General features: G+C 47.3%; 3 protein-coding genes across 13 annotated transcripts; 2 read left to right on the top strand and 1 right to left on the bottom strand.

Moving 5' to 3' along the window:
- The first annotated feature begins 14 nt into the window (after nucleotides 1–14).
- Nucleotides 15–4,028, top strand: LOC120644276 (probable beta-D-xylosidase 7). The gene is made up of 3 exons (XM_039920871.1): nucleotides 15–492; nucleotides 1,673–2,243; nucleotides 2,344–4,028. Exons 1-3 carry the CDS (start codon nucleotides 46–48, stop codon nucleotides 3,690–3,692), a joined length of 2,367 nt encoding a protein of 788 aa, XP_039776805.1. The 5' UTR covers nucleotides 15–45; the 3' UTR covers nucleotides 3,693–4,028.
- A 55-nt stretch (nucleotides 4,029–4,083) lies between these two features.
- On the bottom strand, nucleotides 4,084–9,823 carry LOC120644277 (thioredoxin-like protein 4B). 2 transcript variants are annotated; one of them, XR_005663560.1, is made up of 5 exons: nucleotides 9,482–9,823; nucleotides 8,420–8,577; nucleotides 7,284–7,350; nucleotides 4,568–4,717; nucleotides 4,092–4,444 (listed from the first exon to the last, which is right to left on the bottom strand). XR_005663560.1 is itself a non-coding variant. In XM_039920872.1 (4 exons), exons 1-4 carry the CDS (start codon nucleotides 9,614–9,616, stop codon nucleotides 4,619–4,621), a joined length of 459 nt encoding a protein of 152 aa, XP_039776806.1. In that variant the 5' UTR covers nucleotides 9,617–9,823; the 3' UTR covers nucleotides 4,084–4,618. The 2 variants fall into 2 exon arrangements, 1 of the variants encoding a protein (XP_039776806.1); XM_039920872.1 differs by having other exon boundaries at nucleotides 4,084–4,717.
- Nucleotides 9,824–16,324: 6,501 nt separating this feature from the next.
- On the top strand, nucleotides 16,325–19,933 carry LOC120644275 (serine/arginine repetitive matrix protein 1-like). 10 transcript variants are annotated; one of them, XM_039920866.1, is made up of 7 exons: nucleotides 16,328–16,980; nucleotides 17,087–17,278; nucleotides 17,356–17,400; nucleotides 17,516–18,210; nucleotides 18,789–18,842; nucleotides 19,156–19,460; nucleotides 19,563–19,933. In XM_039920866.1, exons 1-4 carry the CDS (start codon nucleotides 16,456–16,458, stop codon nucleotides 17,663–17,665), a joined length of 912 nt encoding a protein of 303 aa, XP_039776800.1. In that variant the 5' UTR covers nucleotides 16,328–16,455; the 3' UTR covers nucleotides 17,666–18,210; nucleotides 18,789–18,842; nucleotides 19,156–19,460; nucleotides 19,563–19,933. The 10 variants fall into 10 exon arrangements, with proteins under 10 accessions (XP_039776803.1, XP_039776802.1, XP_039776800.1 ...); XM_039920867.1 differs by having other exon boundaries at nucleotides 19,153–19,460; XM_039920869.1 differs by lacking the exon at nucleotides 17,516–18,210 and having other exon boundaries at nucleotides 16,325–16,980.
- Nucleotides 19,934–22,948: the final 3,015 nt, after the last annotated feature.

Raw genomic sequence — 22,948 nt, 5'->3', positions numbered from 1 at the left:
GCGCTCTCGCCACCCGAAGCCTCTCACTGTACTCCCTCTCGTCGGATGGATCGTCATCAGAACTGCGGCATGGCGGTTCTTGCAGGAGGAGCAGCAGCAGCGCTCCGCCTCCTGGCGGCCGTCGCCGTCGTCCCGGCACTGCTCGCGGGACCCGCGGCGGCCGGGGCGCCACCTTTCTCGTGCGGGCCCTCGTCGCCGTCGCGGGCGCTCCCGTTCTGCAACGCGAAGCTCCCCGCGGCGCAACGCGCGGCGGACCTGGTGTCGCGAATGACGCCCGCGGAGAAGGTGTCCCAGCTCGGCGACATCTCGCCGGGGGTGCCGCGGTTGGGCGTCCCGGGTTACAAGTGGTGGAACGAGGCGCTGCACGGGGTGGCCATCTCCGGCAAGGGCATCCACCTCGACCAGGGCGCCGTGCGCTCCGCCACCAGCTTCCCGCAGGTGCTGCTCACCGCCGCCGCCTTCAACGACAACCTCTGGTTCCGCATCGGCCAGGTAACGTGACTGAGAACTGACGTTGCGGCCGACAACCTCTGGGTGGCACTCTCATGATGATGCATATGGCGCGCGTGCTATTACCATGGTCATTGGGATTATGTTTGATCCGCGATTTATAAAATTCAGGTTTTTTGTTAATGCTCATAAGGTATACAAAACTAGTAAGAAAACAAAAGTTTATAATATAATGTACCAAATGTTCAATATAGCTTTAGTATTAGGATATTTATTTATATTCATATGAAATTTCTACTAAATTATGAAAATATTTTTTTTCGAAAGATATGAAAATATTTTTAAAAAAAACAACTCTACACGTATATATGACATTTATATTTTAAACTACATCTTTTAAAAGATATTGATGAGAACCTTGTTCAATAATTAGACGTCTCATAACCAATGCTGTGAAGAGTAACTAGTAATCTAACAATGCACTTTATATATATATGATCAATGCTTAATTTCAAAATCGAACATTAAATACTTGCATTACTAACCCCATGCAGTCACAGAAACATAAGGATGTGTTGTAAATTATTTATCCTGAAAAGTATCCTCATATTGTCATAGTTTCATTGTGTTTTAAAACTATATTATTAGAATAGAAAATGATGACTAAAGCTATGCGCTGTAAACTTTATTTGTTATCCAAACGTCATATTTTGGTTACTAATAAGATCGACCATAGGCCGGCCCATGTTTATTTTTTCCTTTTAGTTCTCTGTGTCCAGAAACATGTGGTAATTGTCTCAATATAATTTTAATATGTCATTAGTACTAGTACTAGTTAGCAGTTGAAAGTGAGTACAGGTGTGCGGTTACATGATGAACAGCTTAAGTGGCGCACTCATTGCCTCGATAAACTCCCTTAACTCCGATGTAAATTCACACTAAAGGCTTTTGACAAAAGGTGGCTCACAAAAGGTTTATTACTCAGTAGAAATGAATGACCAAATAGTGGGCAAAAGGCAACGCTAGCATCATGTTTATTAATTTGATCTCCACTAATGCTTGTGAACTTTGCAAAAGTCACAAGCGTGCATCACCAAGAGTGTGTTGCAAGCATCCATATACAACGTCTTTGTTATTATATATAATAATTATGAACATACAGTAATAATTCGGCTGTCACGTGAGCGCATATGAGTGGATCGATGACGTTCCGTCCGTGCAGGCCACCGGCAGGGAGGCCCGGGCTCTGTACAACATCGGCCAGGCGGAGGGCCTGGCCATGTGGTCCCCGAACGTGAACATCTTCCGGGACCCTCGGTGGGGCCGGGGGCAGGAGACCCCCGGCGAGGACCCCGCCGTGGCAAGCCGCTACGCCGCCGCCTTCGTCCGGGGCCTTCAGGGCAGCGCCAGCAACTCCCGGTCGGCGCCGCCGTCTGTGCTGCTGACCTCGGCGTGCTGCAAGCACGCCACGGCTTACGACCTCGAGGACTGGAAGGGCGTGTCCCGGTACAGCTTCAAGGCTACGGTGACGGCTCAGGACCTGGCCGACACCTTCAACCCGCCGTTCCAGAGCTGCGTCGTCGAGGGCCGGGCCAGCTGCCTCATGTGCGCCTACACCTCCGTCAACGGCGTGCCAAACTGTGCCAACGCCGACCTGCTCACCAAGACCTTCAGGAACAGCTGGGGTCTCGACGGGTACGTCGCCGCCGACTGCGACGCGGTCGCCATCATGCGCAACTCACAATTCTACCGCCCCACGGCGGAGGACACCGTCGCCGCCACGCTCAAGGCCGGTACGTCAATCGTCTCATCTCTTGGACTAGGAGGGCCTCTTTGATCGATCTTCGCTGTGGATTTAACAGTTTTGAGCAACAAATGGTGATCAATTTGTAGGGTTGGACATTGACTGCGGCCCGTACATCCAGCAGTACGCCACGGCGGCGATCCAGAAGGGGAAGCTGACGCAGCAGGACGTGGACAAAGCCCTCAAGAACCTCTTCACCACGCGCATGCGGCTGGGCCACTTCGACGGCGACCCCAAGGCCGGCGTGTACGGCAACCTCGGCGCCGCGCAGATCTGCACGCCGGAGCACAAGAACCTGGCGCTCGAGGCGGCGTTAGACGGCATCGTCCTGCTCAAGAACGGCGCGGGCGTGCTCCCGCTAAAGCGCGGTGCGGTGGCCTCGGCCGCCGTTATTGGCCACAACGCCAACGACGTCCTCGCCCTCCTCGGCAACTACTGGGGCCCGCCGTGCGCTCCCACGACGCCGCTCCAGGGGATCCAAGGCTTCGTCAAGAACGTCATGTTCCTGGCCGGGTGCAACACGGCGGCCTGCAACGCCGCCGCGACGCCCCAGGCGGCCGTGCTGGCGAGCTCGTCAGACGAGGTCATCCTCTTCATGGGGCTGAGCCAGCAGCAGGAGTGCGAAGGGAAGGACAGGACCAGCCTGCTGCTGCCGGGGAACCAGCAGAGCCTCATCACCGCCGTTGCCAACGCGGCGAAGCGGCCAGTGATCCTGGTGCTCCTCACCGGCGGCCCTGTGGACATCACGTTCGCCCAGTCGAACCCCAAGATCGGCGCCATTCTCTGGGCCGGCTACCCCGGACAGGCCGGCGGCCTTGCCATTGCCAAAGTCCTCTTCGGCGAGAAGAACCCCAGTGGGAAGCTGCCGGTGACGTGGTATCCGGAGGAGTTCACGAAGATCCCCATGACGGACATGAGGATGCGCGCCGCTGCCGGCTACCCTGGCCGGACCTACCGGTTCTACAATGGCAAGACCATCTACAAGTTCGGCCACGGCCTCAGCTACTCCAAGTTCTCCCACAGGCTAGTCACCGGCCGCAAGAACCCAGTGCACAACACCAGCCTGCTCGCCGCCGGCCAGACAGCGACGACCGAAGACAACACGGGCTACCACGTCGACCACATTGGCGACGAGGTTTGTGACCAGCTCAAGTTCCCGGCCGTGGTCAAGGTGAAGAACCACGGGCCCATGGATGGGAAGCACACGGCGCTCATGTTCCTCAGGTGGCCGAACGCGACCGACGGCCGGCCGGCAAGGCAGCTGGTCGGGTTCCAGAGCCAGCACATCAAAGCAGGGGAGAAGGCGCACCTGAGGTTTCAGGTGAGCCCGTGCGAGCATTTCAGCAGGGTGAGAAGGGACGGTAGGAAGGTGATCGACAAAGGGTCGCATTTCCTCAACGTTGGCAAGCATGAGGTGGAGATTAGTTTCGGAGCATGACTAATTGAATTCATTTATGGCGGGAAATAAGGATAGGTCAATACGGTGTAGTTACTATTTCCTAGTGTGATTTTCCACTTCAATTTATTGTTCAATGCCACAGAAAATAGGATACAAAGGTCCAAGAAACAAAATATGTTTTCAGGTATACCCATCTGTCTACCTAAAGAAAAAATCTAATATAGACTATATAGTATAATTGAATTGGGGAAAGCAAGGATTTATCGTAAAGGTGATAGTGTCATGTACTCTTTCACAACCAGCAACTACATACTCCTGTACACAAGAGTGATGTTTTGTGCTATTTCTATCAACTCATTGAAACTTCGATGATAATTAATTCTTGTACATTAGGATTTAGATTTGGATGAGTAAATTTTCTAAAAACTCATTTTCATGTTACACAAAAAGTCTTAATTATCTGAAATACATTACATTACAGATTAGCAGTCAAAGTTTTGTTTACAGAACCTAACTTGATGTCCAAAACATCAACTCTCTTGCACAACAGGGAGAAACAACACTACATGATTTGTTCAACTGGCACTATTTTTAGTTAATCATTTCAGTTCTTGACACAGCTAGCTTCACAGGTTACTGAAAGGAAAAGCTACCTCCACGTGGTGAATCAAGATCTCATATTCGAATTGTAAGGAAGTGAGATGAAAGATATCTTTACGGGTACTAGCTCATGATTATTCTTCACAAACTTCAGCTGGCCATGGACAGATCCATATCCTTCGGCAGATCATCTGCCGTATCACTCGTGATGCAGAAGAAAGAGAAATAATACATGAGCTAGGTAGCTAAAAGAAACAGTACATGAGCTACGTAGCTGGTTGTGTATAGTAAAGTAAAACATTTTCTTTTCATACCATGACGAAGACAACGATTAAGCATGTGAGAGTTGACGAGCTATAGTTTCCTCAGACATCCTTGAAAAGAAGCTGGAATCTGTGTATCCTCTCAGGTGGAAGGGGGCAAGACACTATCAATTTACCTTTCATCGCACCTCTAAAAATTGCCTGCCACCCGGAAATTGAAGGGATCAAAATAATTATATTCATAAACACTCTCATCATAAGTGAATAACCAAACAGCTAAAATAAGAAAGCTGAAGTTAAAAGGAAACTTGCAAAAAACCACATGCAAGCTAGGGGGTTTCAAATATCACTTGCATGCATCTTACTTCGTTACAATTTAACACCTCAAAGTTTATGTGTTTCCAGACACCCCCATGTGCTCATTGACCACCAAATGCAGTTGCTACATAGCCTGGGTGATCTGGTTTATCCCTAATAAGCTTGACAAAGAGTTGTCTCAAAGTTCAGCACATACACCATCGAGATCGACCCCCATTTTCCTTGAGTTTAGGTACCATGGCTGTCTTAGTGATTCTCCTAATCGGGCAAGCTCAAAAATTCCTAGAGGACAACTCGAGTGAAACAAGAGGCCAAACTATAAACAACATAAGCCCTGCTATTTGTATGTGTGTGTATGGACCCTTTCAGTGAATTTTTTAAAAAAACTTTAAATAAAAAGAGGCACAGGGGGGATCTGAAAATATATGAAACTTGAAGTAGTTAGAATGTACGGAATTGAGATGGAGGTGGGTATTTGAAAACCTTTCTGACGTACAGGTGGGTTTTTGCAACATGGCTATGATCATTAGGGCAGTTATGTTTCCAGAAATTGAGTAGTACAGATAAGATAGGCTGCAAAGAATTTTCAGTCAAAGAGGATGCTGGTGGTTACAAAGCCCAAACAGGTGTGTGAGGTCCCTTCGGACTTGGGTTACACAGGTGAAGCCAGAAGGTTAACTACGGGGCTGGGTATCAAGTTGTGTCAATCTTTACCTAGAGGATTGGTGGGGTATCTATAGCCAACTACCAGACCCTGGAGTGGCCGAAAAGACTTGATCACCCCTGGGTACAGCCTCCAACCCATTTTACTGTTCATCCCCCATCACGGTTGGTACAGACCGTAGTACCCAGGTCAATACGAGGGTGGCTTTCGGGTCCTTTTGCCCCTCCCCTCCACTTTACCGAGGGTATAGGGGGATATTTAATGTTTGCCACAATCACCCTGTTCTGCTGTTCTGCTCCAGCACCAGCCAACAGTGTTTTCCTCTCACACCACTCCAGCAGCAGCCTCCAGCCACCAGCTAGCCAGCAGTATTTTTCTCTCACACCACTCCAATAGCAGCCTCCAGCACCAGCACAGCGAACAGGGTGAATTTGAGGGGGTGCAATTAACCCCTCCCACATTGTGGCAAATCACATGCCACTCACATCATAAGGATGGCACCTTCCTGGCCTGACCATAGGCTAGGAAGGTTTTTCCCAACAGACTAGAGGACTGCTCTCCTTTTCCATTTTTCAGAATGAGATACTCTACATTTCTTTGAAAGATAAGACTTAAGAGAAGAAAAGTGATACAGCCATACAGGAAGCTAAGGTAGCATTTGGTTGGAGAGCGTAGTAGAATGGATTGGCTCCATCCCAGATTTCATAAATGAGATAATTTTGGAGCTCATGTTTGGTTGGAGGGATGGAACAGTTTCATTTTTTGTTTGGTTGGAGGGACGAGAATCAAACATCTCCTGCTCCATCAATCTCCGTTCAGTGGGACCCGTCAGTCAAACACCATTCGTCTTCCTCCCCTTCTCTTCTCCCTCCTCCCCGCCTCTCCTGCTGCTCGCCGCCTGCCTCGATCCGCCACCACCCGCTAGCGCCGCTCACTCGTGCCTCGCCCGCCGGCCTGCTCTGCTCTGCCACGCGGCCTGCCCACCTCCGCATCGTCCGCCCCCATGCGCTCCTCCCCCACCCAGCCACCTGCCGTCTCGGTCTTCCACACTGCTGCCGCTCGAGACCTCCGCTCTCAAGTCTGCCGCGCCGCCGAGGCTGCCTGTGCTCCTCCCCGTCTCGGCCACCTGCGCTCTCAGTCTGCCGCGCCACCGCCGCCCTGGACCTCCGCCCTCCTGTCCGCTGCACCGCTGAAGCCCTTAGCCACTGGTCCGCGCGACATCCACTCCGTCGCCACTCCGAGCTCGCAAGCTGCCGACGCCACACAAGCTTTGCCCGCCGCCGGAGCTCCATCCCGCGAATGGGATGGGTGAAGACACCTGGACAAAGCTAACGCCATGCTAGCGGGACGAACGCGTTTGGCTCTTTTTTTGGACCGAGCTCGTCCCAGAATCTGGAGGAATATACCTGTTAGGAGCCGCTCCATTCCAGCTGCTCCTCAACCAAACGCATGATGGAACGGCTCCATCCTAGCCGGCTCTTGAACCAAACACACCCTAACTTACTACATAAAATAGGATATTCCAATAGTCAAGTGATAGGGGATATTGACCGGGGAATCCAAGAACAGATATGAAATATCCAAATATCATGGTTACAGGTGTATCATAATAAAGCAGATGCAAAGTGGTCAAAAGAGTGGTATCACAAGTTACTTCATTCTCCAAGAACAAATTTACTTCAAATACTTTAAGAGCTTTCTCAAAGAAAACAAATTCAGGTCAGACAATACCTGAAGAAGCTAAGATAAATTATAGTGTAGAGAAAAAACTAATGGTATACTCACCTCAACTACATCAATAAAGTCTTGCTTAATGCTGAAAGAGCCTATCCACTTTGTGTGATCAGGTGTCCTGTAGATATGTTAAGCTTGTTATATTCCTGTTGCAGCTAGGGTATGGCAGAGTAAAAGGAGACATAGTGAGGAGAAAACAAGAACGGTGAGAAGTTAGTGGGTCATGATGGGTTTCATCTCTAGCATACCCCAACTTGCTTGGGACTAAATTGTATTCTTGTTGTTGAAGATGGTGAGGAGAAAATAATTATACTTGATAGCACATATCAATTCGAATCCTCATTAAATTAACAATATAGTATTAGCCTCATGAATTTAAACTAAACAATGATTAATAAAGAACAAAGGTGGTTCTTTACTCACTGTAAATCTTACAATAAATCATTTACAATTAGGATATTTCCTCCATTTGAAATATATGATGCTTTATTAGCTTGTTCTAAGTGTCATATATTTGAAAACAGAGGAGTACGTATCTCTGTAAATAGCTATATGAATACTGTGGGCAAAAAATTAAAAGTAATTCAATAGTCATTATTCTAACTTCATCAGACATCATTGTAATTGTCATTTCAACTTGAACATACTCAACTCCTTTACATCACTGTAACATAAACTAGTTATTTGCTTCCACATTCTACTTCATCACTAGTGACCCTATTCCTCAGCATCCAAATGTTAATGCTATGTGGCACAAAAAAGAACATAGTTTTGCAAAGTTCATTTATATTACAAATCGATGGCATGAGAAAACAAAGAAGCACTGTGTGACAAACCAGATTTAAATGGCTACCATAACTGATATCATGCTTTCAAAAGCTTATATTTCAAATTCATCAAGCAAAATAGTCGCACTCAGTTATGAGTTTTATTCTAGATGATAGAATGGAACAAAATTATCTGAGCTTCTGCACTAAGATGTGTAACAACCAGGTATACATAGCCAATCATTATTACGATACATGCTTGCGCAGCATGGGTCCATAATATATGAAATAAAACCTGACAGGAGTCTAACACAAGTTAAGCTTCATTCAGATATGAGCATATATGTTGAAAAAAAAACTAGAATCTGAATGAAAAGGCTTCAGCGCATAATGATTTTTTTAGAGTAAAATAGATCCTACCCTGAATCCATTTTCATGTGATGGGCATTGAAGAAAAATATGGTTGCTGGAACCAATGTAATATCAAAATAATCAATGTAAACTTGAATTTCCTCAGAATCCATATCAACCAATGCTACTGAAGCAAACTTGGATATGTCCCATGAAGATTTAGCAAGCTGGTAAAACATGGTGAATGGGAAAAGATCAGAACTGATATTCAGAGGCCACACACTTAACATAGGGAAATGATGTGAATAAAAAGTCTTTACTGTAAAAATATGCAGACATACAAATACGCTATCGTACTGAAGAAATGAGATTGAAGGCATTGGTGTTAGACTGAAGAAATGAGATTGAAGGCCTTTTCTTTGCATCTATTGTCATATTGTGTTTCATGTTATGTAATTAAGACACAGGCCAATCGACATTGTAGTCTTTCTTAGTTTCAGATTTATTAGCAACTAATTAGAATACAGGGAATCTAACAGCTACAATGGTAATGCGGCAGAAATAATGGATTTGCAGGGTTCGTTGACACAAAGTTACCGAAAGGTGAAATTTGGAATCTGACTGACATATAAGTCCCTCCAATAGTGTATTCCTCAGTAACGTTTTGATTTTTTTTGTTTACACCACGATTACTGCTGACACTCGCAAGTTGCGACAGAAAATACAAAAAAAAAAAGTGCTTGTGTGGTGATGTTGTCAGCACATCATACACTTCCCGTGAATTTTATCTTCCCCCTGAAGTTTTAAACTTCTAGTTTTACTGTAGTTTTTTTTTTTGGAGAAATCTTGAGCTTAAGCAGCTTGTTCCAACAGATTCACTTCCATTAACACACTTATTCTGTTCGTTGCAATAATCCAAATCCAATAATGCCCCAAACCTAGCAAAAAGCAAGGAACAGCGAAGTTCAAATCTAGAAATCACCGATTCGGTCCAAAATCGCCGCGGGGAACTAGCTAGGTTGGTAGAAGGGGAAGGGGGCACGATGGTTCGTGAGACGTAAGGGCAGCTCTGCTCAACAATAGCTCATGGAGGGTTGTGCTTCGGTGGGAGGGGGACGGGGGTGTACTCACGATGTAGTCTAGGTGGAGGCAGGCGGCGTCGGCGGTGCGGCCGAATCGAAGGACGAGGACCTTGTCGAGGGTGTCGCGGATGGCAGCGTCCACCTCCCGCTTCAGCCGCAGCGTCGGCAGCAACGCCGACCCCATCCTCTTACCAGCCCCCTCTCCTCGTACCCTTCCTTCTGTGAGCCGAGGTTCTCGCCGCTCGCCCGCTCGCCGGCGGCGTGCGGATGCCGTGGAAACGAGGAACAGGACACTTTTCAGTGGGCCCTAATTGGGGAACCAGGTGGATGGATCGGCGGCCTGGGTAAACGACTCTGTCGGCCCGGGGATCAAAGATTTTTGCATTTATGGTTCGGCCCAACGAGGGCGTCAGTAAAATCCGGAGGCAGGAGGCAAATATACAGCAGCACAGTACAGTGTGACAAGGTGACTGTGGTTGGTGGCTGGTGCTGATATGCTGTGAGAGAACAGTGCTGTTGGCTGACTGGTAGCACAGTACAGTGTGATAAGGTGGTTGTGGTTAGTGGCTGGTGTTGATATGCTGTGAGATAACAGTGTTGTTGGCTGACTGGTGGCTGGTGTTAATTTGGTGTGAGAGAAAAATATTGTTGCTTGTTGCCAGGAGAACAGAGCAAATATGGTTTCTTTATTTTTGTGTTTTGATGAACAAATATACGCTAGTGCATTAATGGAGCAAACCCATTCAAGATGTAGTGAAAATCAATTCAGATGGAGCGTAGTGAAAATCAATTCAGATGGAGCATATTTTGTTGGAACGGGAGAAGGAGGATGGGGGTATGTGATCAGGAATGCAGAGGGTATAGTTCATTTGGCCTGTGCTGGTAGTCTGACAAGGTTGACAAAAGCTCTCCAAGCTAAGGCTGTCCGCACATGTGACTGTAAAAGAAACTGGAAAAAGCATAGAGTTGCATATGGCGAAAGAAACTGGAAAAAGCATAGAGTTGCATATGGCGGGGTTTTTTTTTTGCTGCAGCAGGTACCGCAAGTGGCGTGCTATTTTTGCGGATAGGGCAGAGCCGCGGGATATCCAGTGCAGTACGGATGGAACGAAAACCGTCTGTGCGCGGGCCTCTCGTCCTTCGCGCCCGTCCCCAACCGGCAACCGCCTAGCTCCGCGTCGTTACTCGCCCATGGCTGCCGCGAGGGCCGCCGCCGCTCACCATGGCCGTTGCCAGCGCATGTGGTTGCTGCGACTCCGCCTCGCCGGCGAGCGGGAGTGCCGAGGTGGAGGGGAGAGGGCGGGAGGCAGGGGCGTCGACGCCGGCGAGGAGGGGCTCGGCCGGCGCTAGATCTCCGCCGCACGCCGACCACACGGAGGGAGGTGGGACGAGGCCGCACGGAGCTCGCGAAGCCGAGGACGCGCGCCGCCACCTCGATCCGCTCAAGGCCGCAGTGTGCCCGCTCGATCCGCCCCATGCGCCGGTCGCCCAGGCCCCGCGCCGCCGCCGCACGAGGTCCCGCGCGCCATCGTGGCCGGGAGTGGGAGAGATGGGAGGAAGAGGTAGAGAGAGAGAGAGGCCGCTGCCGGGCCGAGCTCTAGCGTCGGGGAGCTCGAAGCCGGAGAGGAGGGGCCGGGAAGGAAGGGCGCCGGGAGAAGTTGCCAGGAAGGAGGGCCGCCGGCCTGGGAAGGAGCTGCCGGGGAGTAGGGGATCCGCCGGGTTGGCCACCAGTCGTGACCGCCCGCGTGAGCTCGAGCTCCGCCGCTCGCCGCCGCGCCTATGGTCCTTCCGCCGCAGATCCGGCCGGCGGGGGGGTGGAGTGGGTGTTCGCACGACCCTCCACTGCGCAGTGGAGGGAGGGAGGGAGGGAGGAGGGGCGCGCCCATGGCCGTGGCGCGGGGAGGGAGCAGGGAGAGAGAGGCTGCGGAAGAGAGAGGGGGGAGGGAGGGCGGGGGGAGGGTAAAAAAGAAAAAAGAATTCTGACACATGGGCTCCACGTCCTGGTAGTTGATATAGAGTAGAGATATAGAGGATGGATGAGCACGGAGAAACTGGACGTAGAGAAGAGAATCTTGATGACCATGATAGAATATTCTGTTTAGAGTATGAATACAAAGAACCACGAGTGCGGACAGCTTAAGGTGCGTGCAAGTCTGGAGGGGGCAAAAGCAGCTGTCGTGCATGGCATGGGCAAAGTAATCCTAGAGACTGATTCCATGGTGCTGGTGCAGGCAATGAAAGACAACTTGTACAGGCTATCCAGGATCAGGGGAGACATTCTTGAGCTGAAGAATTTCATCAGAGAAAACTTTATGTATGGTGAGGTGGTCTTTGTGCCCAGATCTTGTAACAAAGTCGTTCATTCCCTTGCTGCGTTGGGACATTGTGTCCCCTGAGGCTGACCTTGCATGAAACGGCTCTCCTAATAGTGTTGAGGACTTGGTGGCCTGTGATATCGCTGAGCCGATAAGTTAATGGAAAGCTTTTTTTCCCAAAAAAAAGAAAACTAAACCAATGTCACTATCATGATTACTCTCTCAGTCACAAAAAAAGAACACTAAAAATAGTATTCTAAATCTAGCTTTTTTTAGGGGGTTTCTAAATCTATCTGTATTGATGGCCACGCACATGACCCAGTGGAATAGAAAAACAATAAATACAGGGCCCACAAATTATAGCTGCTTGTTAATTCAATCATGTTCAAATCGTATGGCCCACTGCAGTCTTGCGGCCTAAAATGTTCCGGCAGTGCATCCTGGCCCAACGAAAGAGGCCGCAGCCCATTTTGATTTTTCAACTTATGACTATTTTTCTTTGTTGATTTAAAATTCTAATCCTTTACATGCAAAAATCTGACGTTTTTAATGATTTGATCAATCATCATACAACATAAAAAACCATAAAAAAGCAAATTATAAAAAACTGATACAACATTTCGTATGAAAATATTCAAACATTGTATTGAAATTGTTGATCAGGTACTAATCTCTAATCTCTGTTGCGAAAGGGCTTATAGTTTGGTGGTTACAAGAGCCTCGGTACCACCTGAGGTCCTGGGTTCGACTCTCCACGGGAGTGAATATTCTAGGATTTAACGGCGTTGTGCATTAAGTGATAGGCGACGTTCCCATCTACAGCGAGGTGCCTGTGGTGACTTCGTCAATCTCAAAAATTTGCCGGCTCAGTCTTCGAATATGCTTATAGGGGTATGATTTGCGTACATGTGTTTACTGGGGTATGAGTGTGCGTGCGTTGTAAGTGTTTGAGTTGTACTATGTAATCTAAAAAATACTAATATATGTTTTTGTTTAATTAACATCACGTTTTAACTCTAGCAATAATAGTGAACATACTTTATTAGTATCCTGTATTCTGAAGTACGTGAAAACCTTCTGTTAAAAAATTGGTGGTCAACATTGTTACGGTAAATTATTAGTGACAAGTAAAAGAAAATGAAAGTTTTGGAATCTGCGAAGTACTCATGTTCTATTAACTCTATATAATATATTATTTTAATCAAATTCATAGAAGGACAAATAGCTTCAGAGTGGTGGTTTGTATCGGGTTTCTTAAACAGAGGTGCCTCCTCTGCGCACGAGAGTGTTTTGCGGGTACGGCACAATCCCCAGCACGCCATGTCGTCTGCAGTGCGCTGCAGGTCGCCTGCTGGTGCTCCTAGCAGGGGAGCATCTCTCCATTGCACGCCAAAAGGGCTGCCTTGCTGGTCAGCGCCAGGATTCGCTCATCCGGTCAAGCGTGAGAGGGAAAGGGCCGGGACTCAGCAGAGGCTGGATGGAGCTGCTAGTCGGTGGACCTTGCAACGATATTGGCCCCACTGTGAGCTGCTGTGGCTAAGAAAAAGACGTCATGGCTGAGTCTACGCAAGGGCAACCGCCGACGCGACTGCCGCATGTCGGCTACTCTCCCTACGCACCGGCCCTCTGTTTTCTCATCCTCGCTGAACGGTGGGCCATCGATGAGCATACTCCCATGGCAGGCAGAAGTACCTGAGAGAAAAAAAAACGAAGAGGATGGTAGATAGGGTAATGGAGCTCTCCAGCCATAGGCAATCGATCATCACCCCCTCACCTGAGTGTTCCATCCCGTCCACCAAGAGCGCACGGCATGCTTCGCCACTCTATTGCAGACGCGCGTGCGCTCCCTCCTCTCTCTACTATGCGGTGACGCGCCGCTCCCGTACGCGCCTGCGCCCCTCCCTCTCCTGGCTGATGCCGAGGCTATCTCGTCGGAGCAGTCACCGGAGGTCGTGCCATCCCGTCGGCGCCTACCGGCCCTCGCCCCATTCCTACTACACTCGCCGAGATAAGTACCTCCTCCCTTCAACGCCGCTCCATTTTGCCGCAACCTCAAACCCTAGCGACAGCTTTGATTTGCTCTCTTCTTCCCTCTTGTTCCTCCACCTTCCCAGACAAGAACATGTAGATCTGTGTGCTCCGCATCTTTGTTGTGCTTTCCTTCTTGGCTTCTTCCCTCCTGCACTATGGTGTTTTTTATTCTAATTTTGTCTTGGCATAATTTCCAATTTTTTGATGGGGCTGACTGTAGGCATGCTATCCAGCGATGGTGCCACCTCATCCGAGAGGGTGAGGGTCAAATAGCAGCACGAGGAGTTCAGGCTTTTCAGATAGGTTGTCTTATCTTCCTTGATTCTTTTTTTTCGTCCAGATGTTGCAGTCCTTCAATAAGTGTGATTATGTTTTTTATTTCCCTTTGATTGCATGTTGAGCTGAGTAGCGCAGAAAAAAAAAGGATCCCTTACTGAATTAGGTTCATTTTTCCTTCAACGAGCGAGTCTGCAGAGGGTGTCTTAGGTACTATCTAAAACATGATTATTTAGTTTTGATGACCACTCTGAATGTCATCGGCATATATTTTATCCACTTCTTGCTTCACCTTGACAAGCTCCTTTGCTGTAACTTGACAGTTCAGTGGTTACAAAATGACATTATGGTATTGGGATAATACTGTTTGTTTTAGCCCTGTATTTTCTTTGGTGATCTAGGGACTCTTTTTCTGCTTTCTCATCTGATATATGTGGTTGCTGCCTGCAAAGTTGTTTAGTTCAGAACTGTATGGTTAGGCAATCTTACTTATATTGCCTTATGTTTTATGATATCAGTAGGTTTGGAAATTTGCTCTTTTAATAAAAATCAAGTTGTTGTCTATAGTGTAATTATCTGGATATCCCACCTTAACAAGTCAATGGTTAGAGTTTGGCATGAAAGGTCCATTTAGTTTAGTTTTATAGATTTGGTATTACAAAGTGATAGTAACCATATTTTTGGAAAAAAGAAAGAGACTGATAAATGCAACTAAACTACTTACTATGTCAATATATGTATGTTCAGTATTTTTGATGTAATGATTCTCCTTTTGGCTGGTTATTTTTTATTTTTATTTTTTTCTTCTTGCAATGTGTCCTTGTCCTGCAATTACTCTTCCCCATCGCCGTTTCTAGATGATTCACAATTCAAACTTGTATAAATATGTTTTGTAGTCTTCTCTTCATTTAAACAGATAAAGGGTACATGGAAAACAGATAAATTGCTTTTGGTTGAAACAATTGTTGTGTTCTTTCTCATAGAATAAAACTGCTTATTTAAGCTAACTGCATTCCTTTATGTTTCGTAGTGAAATTCCTCAGTCACTATGTATTTAGTTTAAGATGTTTGTCAAATCCATTGTTCCCTTAGTGCAGGCTATTTGTTTTAATCATAACTACTTTTGGTTCTTGCTAGATGTTTTGAAGATTTGAAGAATACAATAGAGCATCCCAAAGCTTGTGATTCCTGTTTTGACTTTTGGATTGTCAGCTTTATCATATCACTTGTAGGGCGACATTTCCAGTTTTAAGGTGAGAGCACAACTCTGAAATTGTTATAAATCTCAATTTAATTACAGACCATGTCAGAGTTATCTTAAACCCTTAATAGACTATTGTCGGTAATTAACATATATAGCATCACTCTTCTGTGCAATGACCAAGCAAAATTATCCTCTTTAGCTTTCAAAATGCACTATGTGCAACCAACAAGCTTAGTGCTCAGCATTATGTAGTGACTTTGGAGCTAAAGTGAGCTGAACGCACTCTTAGAAAATATAAGAAGTGTGACAACTGAAATAACATAAAAACTTGAATGTTCTAAAACACTTTGACAGTGTAGTGCATCTCAGGAGCTATGACAATTGATACTCACCGAACTCAAAAACAGATGCACTGCACTATTTATTTCCTTGTGTAAAATTAAGACCACGTCATGCTGAATGGAGCTTGAAAATATTGCCAAATGCTGTGATCTTGACTGATTTCAAATGTAGCAAATCACACATCAATTGATACCAAATGATGCAATTTCTCAATTTAGTGAATGATGCTTCAAGTTAGTTTTCATGATAATAACCTTTTCTGTTTCAGGTTTCATGTGGCTCTTGGGGGGAGTGATGCATGTTGTTATGGAGCCTTATCCACACCACCTCGGCCAATGCTTTACAGACTTGCAGCCTATTGAAAATCTGCAATCAAATCATACATACGACATGAAGTTAAGCATACGACATTTTTAGCAATCAGATCAAACATATTAGCCGTGTCTCTGATCAGGAAAACAGGGGCAGTCTAATTTCTATTTGTTGTATGCCTGAGATCTCTTAGGTGTAGTTATATACCATGCATTAATGTTTCAGTCCCTGTTATAATCTAAATATTTAGATATGTTTTATACCCATCTTCAATATATTTAAACCTATGGTGAGATGTGTATGGTACTATTGCTAAGGATTTGCGCGCATCATGTTCTAGTGTGTATATATATAAGCGTCAGAGTTCGTGCTATGTTTCTACTACTGCAACGAAGTCATGTTTACCTCTCGCGTGAATCTGCCTCCCCGTAGTTCTGCCTACCGCTAAAAACCGACGCCCCGTTTCTCCCTCTTTCCCTGTTCACCCCACGCGGCCACGCTTCTCTCGACGGTTCCTCCTCCTCGCCTCTCCGGCATCGCCCCATGCGCCCCTCCCGCAGCTCCCCGTCGCTCCACTCTCTCCGCTGGCCCGCGCTCCGCACACCTACGCGGGTCTCCTCGGCCGACCCGCGCGCCGTCGACCCAATTGCCCCTCCTCCGCCAGCTCGGCGCCGAGGACCAGCGCTCCGCCGACCCGCGCATCTCCCTCCTCAGCCAGCCCGCGCGCCCCTCCTCCGCCAGCTCGGTGCCGTCGACCCGCGCGCCCCTCTCGCCTCGCGCCCACGCTCTGCCGACCTACGCGGGTCTCCTCGGCGGACCCACGCGCCGTCGACCAGCGCCCCCTCCTCCGCCAGCTCGCCGCCGCCGACCCGCACGCCCCTCTCCGCGCTCCTCTCTCCATCCCGAGGCCCTCGCCGTCGCCCCCACATTCGCCGGACTCCTGCTACCGTGCCGAATCCAGGATGTCAGGTGAGTCCCTCTTGCTCTGTCCGTGAGTCTTCGCACAGTCCCGAAGAACCCGGCCCACGCGACGATGGAGGGGAGCTCCACTACCGCCTTCTCCGCCGTGTAAGCTTCAGAGATCCGCGAGTGCTCGATCTGGATCATGTCATTTGGTTGGTGATTAAGCTGTGCTGGCTCATGCCAATCGGAGTTGGTGTGCTTGTTTTTGCAGGAGATCCAGATAGTGCTCGTGTTCCTCGTGCGAGAAGGGAAGGAAGGGACCGGCGTTGCGAGTGCCATCCCACGCTCGCCGTCACCTCCGCGCTCCAACCCCCACTGCGCACTGTCGTCGCTGTCCACTCCGCCCGAAGAACCCGGCCTACGCGACGACGGAGGGGAGCTCCACCACCGCCTCCTCCGCCGGGTAAGCTTCATTTGGTTGGTGATTAAGCTATGCTGGCTCATGCCAATCGGAGTTGGTGTGTTAATTTGTTTTTGCAGGACATCCAGGCAGTGCTCGTGTTCCTCGTGCTCTTCGTAGTGAAGGTGCGATGGTTAATGCCAACTTGAATTCCTGTGTAAACTTATTTCCTAAATTTTGTGCTGAGATTTGGTGATAATTTTTTTTCCGAATACGCGCACAGCGTATCATTGTATTAAGACGAAGAAGAAATTGGTACAATGTTCGGTTACAACCCAGATGGAACGGACTCTAGATGGACACAAGCCGGCAAGCCAGCTGAACATAACCCGAAAGATAAACTCCAACATAAACTACTCACATTCCGCAGAACCTAACGACTGGCTCTGAGCGTAGCCCTCAGTCAACGCTCCATCCCACGAAGGGAGAGCTCTTGCTCTTGTTCTTCAACATTGGAAATAAGTCCTGCAGTGCGTCCACATGGCGCGGTGGAGGTTTGCGAATGAAATTCTCCACCGCTTGCTCTGCCGAAGCCGCCAAGGGCAGAGGCGCGCCGACCTCACCGAGTCGGCGCATCAGGAGCACCGACCCTCGCTATGCCGGCTTGACGGCCGAGAGAGGGTCCAAGGCTTGGCGATGGCTTCGCCTGAGACCATCTGCCTCAGACGAAGGCAGCTGAGGAGGCGCGTCGACGAGGACAGGGTCAACTCGACGGCGACGAGGCGGCTTGTCCACAAGAGGCGGCGGAATATTCATCGTAACTTGGCTGATGAAGTCCTTCAAAGCCATGGAATTGCCGTCCTCCGACGCTCTGACCGTGCCGGTTGCCTTCTCAGAAGCCGGCACCACAATCTCCTCCACAGGCGGCACCTCCGCAGGCGGCATCTCCACAGCCGGCAACTCGGCCGATGGTGTCACCTCCACAGGCGGTGGGAGTATGTCTTAGCTTCCCTGTTGTTCTAAATTGTAATTTGATAGTCATAGGAGAGCACTAGACAGAGAGATGGAATTGTGGAATTGCCATATGATTCGAACTTGGATTACATTGCCGTCATGTGTAACTTCATATGTTTTATTTTTAAACGAGGTAACATTTTGCGTGTATGTTTTGCATTTTAGATCAGTTATTCTGCAACTTAACATGCTGAACTTGGTGTGGTAAACTTGAAGAAAATGGGTCACATTTCCATATACTAATATGGGGCTGATACATGGTTTGTTTTTGTTAATGGAATTAGATATGCTATGCTGCAAGTTTCCATCAGATTAAGCACGCAAGGTCCATAGAATAGAAATTATACCATTGCAGGTTGTGATGTGAGGATATTGTTGTGCTTTTCATTGTGGGATACTTCCTCATATTGCAAATATGCAAAGAGGCTTGCTCAGACCTATTCTTTTTGTCACTGGAAGCCTGGAAGTGGAGCACATTATTTTACTTTATATGAGATGATGAATCGTGTAAAATCTCCTGAGCATGCTTTCTGCTAACTAAACTGTTGGTGCTTGGCAGAATGTGAAAGAGGAAACCTGGGAAACATTCATCACTGACGCACTGCTCTATGAGGTTTACTTTCAATTTCAGTTGAGATAAGCAAGTGATAGTATGGTGTAGCACAATTTATGAGGTTTGAATGTTGAGACTATGTGGTTGGTGTTCAAGTTGGTCCACAATTTCAGTTCATGTGCTCTGTACTTTCCTTCTAGCTGAAAATGTATAGCAATTGATCAGAGAACATTTCTTGTCCCTCATACAGCTTTAGAATTCAATCGAAACACTTTCAGTTCCCGAACAATAACACAAGAACCAAGAGTCTCTTGCTGTAAGTTACAATGCATCGAGGAAACAGATAAACATTTTTTCTGTTATGTGTCAGCAGAGGAAGAAAAGCGTCATGCCTTCCACGCCCCTCGCCGTCGCCTGTAACAACAATTCAAGCATGGTGGCTGTTAGGGCCTGAAGTCTGAACCAAGTGAAGAAGATAGAACTGATGCCGACCAGGAAGCCTCACCGTGCACGCAGGACTTGGTGCGGGGCAGCCGGGCGGAGGTGATGTCCTTGAAGGCTTGAAGAGAACCTCCATGAACTTGGCGGCGGTGGCCTGGTCCACCGTCCACCATGTTCTGGACTTCCATTACACGAAGTTGCTGTTGGTCATCCCACAGAGTGCAGAGTTTCAGATAAGTATGTGCAGGGTCATCACAAGTTCAGAACGAGAAAGCAGAGTGATTGACCACAAACTCAGATGCTATGGCCTAACAGAAGTGTTTTTTTTTTTTTTTGCAGAATGTAAAGGGCAATTTCGAGTATAAACCTGATGGTCACAAGAAAAGATCCCGCAGGCATATAGAAGCCTCTTGTTCTCCGTGTCCACCTTGGCATACAGAATGTTTTTGCTTCATCATGCCCAAAAAAAGAGAGCATGGTCGTAAACCAATCACCTCTTGGAAAACGTAATCAGGGAAAGGCTAGCTCATAGTTGGAACTGGAACGGCATATCAAGGATCAGCTCACCATTCACGGTAGAACTTCATGGTCCTCATGGTAGCTCCTGCTGCATCATATATTTCTGTACTTCACGGTGGGAAAGGAGGAACAGATATTTTCTTCTTTAACCATAAATAAAAACATTCTACATCCTTCCTCTTTTTCATGCATCTCTTATCATAGTGTGCCTTTATTTATATATATTTTAAAATTATAGCTTCAAGTAGAGATTCCGTGTGATAATCTTATTCAATAATTAGTGGATTACAATACTTTCAAACAATGTTGTTTACTGTAGCTATTAGTTGACATTGAATTACTTTGATATCTTTAACTAAAAGCTTTAGTTATAACAATTTTTATAAAAAAAATTAGCACCCGTAGCAACGCACGGGCATTCAACTAGTCTTTAGAAATGTTTGTTCTCTAATACATATTTTTTAATTAATATGTTTGTGCGTGTGTAAGTTGAGAGGCGCTGGCTCAATTGTTATGAGGTAAATATTCTTATGATCAGTGGCGAATTAAGGATTTTAGGTTAGGGTGGTTAAATAGAAGAAAATGTTAAATATTTTAGTGAATAAGTCAATCTAATCTAATAAAGATGTTATTTTCTCGCTTTTCACCTTCTCAATTAAATTATCAGTTGCTTTGTACATGAAAATAATAATTAGTAGCTATTTATTCTAGTAGTAATACATAAGAACAAATATGAAAAATGGTGAGAGTAAAGGTGTTTGGGCCAAATCTTAGGTGGGCCGGGGTGCGACCACCCCTAGTTCCATCCATGTTTACGATGATGTCATAAGTAAGGCCCTATTTGGCAAGGCACCGGTTTCTCAAAAAACAGTTCCGGCTCTGACTCCAGCTTCTCTGGTGGATCGGCTTCTTTGGTGGATTAAGAGCCGTTCTGAAAAATGTTTGGCAAAATGGTTTCACCTGTTGGATTGAGGTGGTAAAATGTCAAAATTACCCTTCCTTAAATTTTCATTTTCCTTTTTCTCCTTATTTTTCCTCTCCTTTTCTTTTTCTTTTTGTTGTGTTTTTTTTCCTCCTCTCCTTATCCATTCTCCTCGTCTAGCTTCTTCTCCTGTTTCTCCACGCCGCCGGTCACCTCGCCCCCCAGCCACCGCGAGCTCCCTCCACCGCTGCCCCCTCCACCTCACCGCCTTTCTCCACGCTGCCGGTCGCCTCAGGCACTACTCCTCCACCGTTCTCCATGTCGCCGGCCCATGCGCTCCCTCCTAGCACCATGGCCTACCACGGCACGGGCTCCCAAGTCCGCCCATGCCCGCCGCGCCTCAAGCTGCCGCTGCCGCTGCCGCTCGTCCTACCACAATCACCTCCGCCAGCCTCCATTCTCGTCCGCCGCAGGCGCCTTCACCCTCCCCTCTCGCTGTGTGCCGGCCACCCAGGGGCAGGGCCAGAAAAGGGTGAGGCGGTGCCGGATGGAGCCTCTGCCTCCCCCGAAGTGCTCCAGAGAGCATCTTTTTCGGGGCTTCGGAGCTGGAGTCAAGGGCAAAGCAACCCATTTGGTAGCCGCTCATGGAGTCCTGCCAAAGGGGGCCTAAGTGCTACACGTGCACACTCGCCTATGAGGTCAAACCATGGAAATAACATGTCCCGAAAATATTCCTTACAATGTAAATTTTCTAAAAATATCTAGTTAAGCGACATGGCGGAGATCAAACCTTTTTTTTATTTTAAGTTGCTACAAGCATGTGAAAAGAAAAAAAAACTGGAACGAGTTCCGTTTAGACAGAGAAGTGAAAATATCTACAATTTTATTTTCAATTTTAGTTTCGATAGGAACTAAATCCTAAAACTTCATCCACACAGCCGGCCATGTAGTACTCCCTCCAAATCATTTTATTTGACGTTAGGACACAAAACTTTAGTTCATTTTCTATACACTTTCTTGTCTGAAACGTCAAATATAACGATTCGGAGGTAGTAGGTAATATGAAAAGCTATTGATTGGTGACGAAAATTTATATAAAAAAGAACATAAGGATCGAACTACCCTGCCACCAGCATCGCCTAACTGCAGACACTATATGTACCCTACTAGCGACGACCCTTAAAAATATTGTCATCTAGAATCTATCGCATAGGCCGGTGCGCAAGGTCCAAAAATTTCTAATGACCATGAACTAATTAAGTGTAGCTTACCTTTCACACAAGTGGTTTATGGTGGACTTCCTGCAAACGTGCATGTCATGACGTCAGATAACTCAGGCGGGGCTGATGTATCTAACCAAAGCTCACAACATCCATAAAGTGAGAAATGGAAAGGGCGAAAGCTGATGGCATCTAGTTCAAAAGCAACAGTGTGAAGGAAACACCACAGAAAAGAGCTAGATAGTGAAGGAAATAAACTAAAGTTAGTTCCAAAGCAACAGTGAGAAGATAATACTATTGAAAGTGTCATGTCATGTGTGACAAATATTTTAGCCGGCCGGTTACTGTCAAGTCGGGTTCAACCCCAACATCTCAACCATCGTATTAAGTGCATGTAGGGGTGGCGTGGGGGGGGGGGGGGGGGGTTTAAAGCTTGAGAGAGCTATATATACATCTCATGTGGATTACACCTAATGCGATGACGATCCTAGCTACCGCGAATTAATTAACTAGCTTGATGCCTCAAATGGTTTATGTAAAGCCACGACATAGCTTGCATGGTAAACAGGCGATACTACTACAAAACAGGCCTTTGTTACAGGCCATTTGTCCCGGCAGTCTTTGGGCCCGGGACAATATGTGGCTTTTGTCCCGGGTCCGATGGCTAGCCGGGCCAGCGGGGGGACAGAGGCCTTTTGTCCCGGTTGGAGCCACCAACTGTGATAAAAGCCCTCCTTTTGTCCCGGTTGGTGTCTCCAACCAGGACAAAACTCCTTGGCCCCCTTATCCCCTTCCCTCTCCCCCACCCGAGCCATTCAGCTCACTTGTTCTTGCTGTTCTTGGCTCGGGAGAGGGGAGTTCTTGCTCATTTCTTTACCACATTTGTGAAAAGATCTTTGATTCTCCCGTCCATCCATCGGCGCTAAAGGTTTGGGGCTTGTTTTTCTCTTCTTCCTTGGCTTGTATAGCTCATTTCATACTTTAGAAATAGAGAAAATGTGTAGCTAGCTCATTTCTTGGACATTTAGATTGCATATGTAGGTGTGATTTTCTTTTAGATTTAG

The sequence above is a fragment of the Panicum virgatum genome, chromosome 8K (assembly GCF_016808335.1).
Source record: "Panicum virgatum strain AP13 chromosome 8K, P.virgatum_v5, whole genome shotgun sequence".
In the NCBI taxonomy this organism is placed as follows: Eukaryota; Viridiplantae; Streptophyta; class Magnoliopsida; order Poales; family Poaceae; genus Panicum; species Panicum virgatum.
This window is presented reverse-complemented; position numbering and strand designations above follow the sequence as displayed.

Coding starts and splice junctions, on each gene's coding strand:
- LOC120644276 (XM_039920871.1), top strand. CDS start 46: ATGGATCGTCATCAGAACTGCGGCATGGCGGTTCTTGCAGGAGGAGCA. Junction 493..1,672: donor TCTGGTTCCGCATCGGCCAG/GTAACGTGACTG, acceptor CCGTCCGTGCAG/GCCACCGGCAGGGAGGCCCG. Junction 2,244..2,343: donor CGCCGCCACGCTCAAGGCCG/GTACGTCAATCG, acceptor ATCAATTTGTAG/GGTTGGACATTGACTGCGGC.
- LOC120644277 (XM_039920872.1), bottom strand. CDS start 9,616: ATGGGGTCGGCGTTGCTGCCGACGCTGCGGCTGAAGCGGGAGGTGGAC. Junction 7,351..8,419: donor CACATGAAAATGGATTCAGG/GTAGGATCTATT, acceptor ACATATCTACAG/GACACCTGATCACACAAAGT. Junction 4,718..7,283: donor ACTTTATTGATGTAGTTGAG/GTGAGTATACCA, acceptor TCCGGGTGGCAG/GCAATTTTTAGAGGTGCGAT.
- LOC120644275 (XM_039920866.1), top strand. CDS start 16,456: ATGCGCCCCTCCCGCAGCTCCCCGTCGCTCCACTCTCTCCGCTGGCCC. Junction 17,279..17,355: donor ACCACCGCCTCCTCCGCCGG/GTAAGCTTCATT, acceptor TTGTTTTTGCAG/GACATCCAGGCAGTGCTCGT. Junction 17,401..17,515: donor TCGTGCTCTTCGTAGTGAAG/GTGCGATGGTTA, acceptor CATTGTATTAAG/ACGAAGAAGAAATTGGTACA.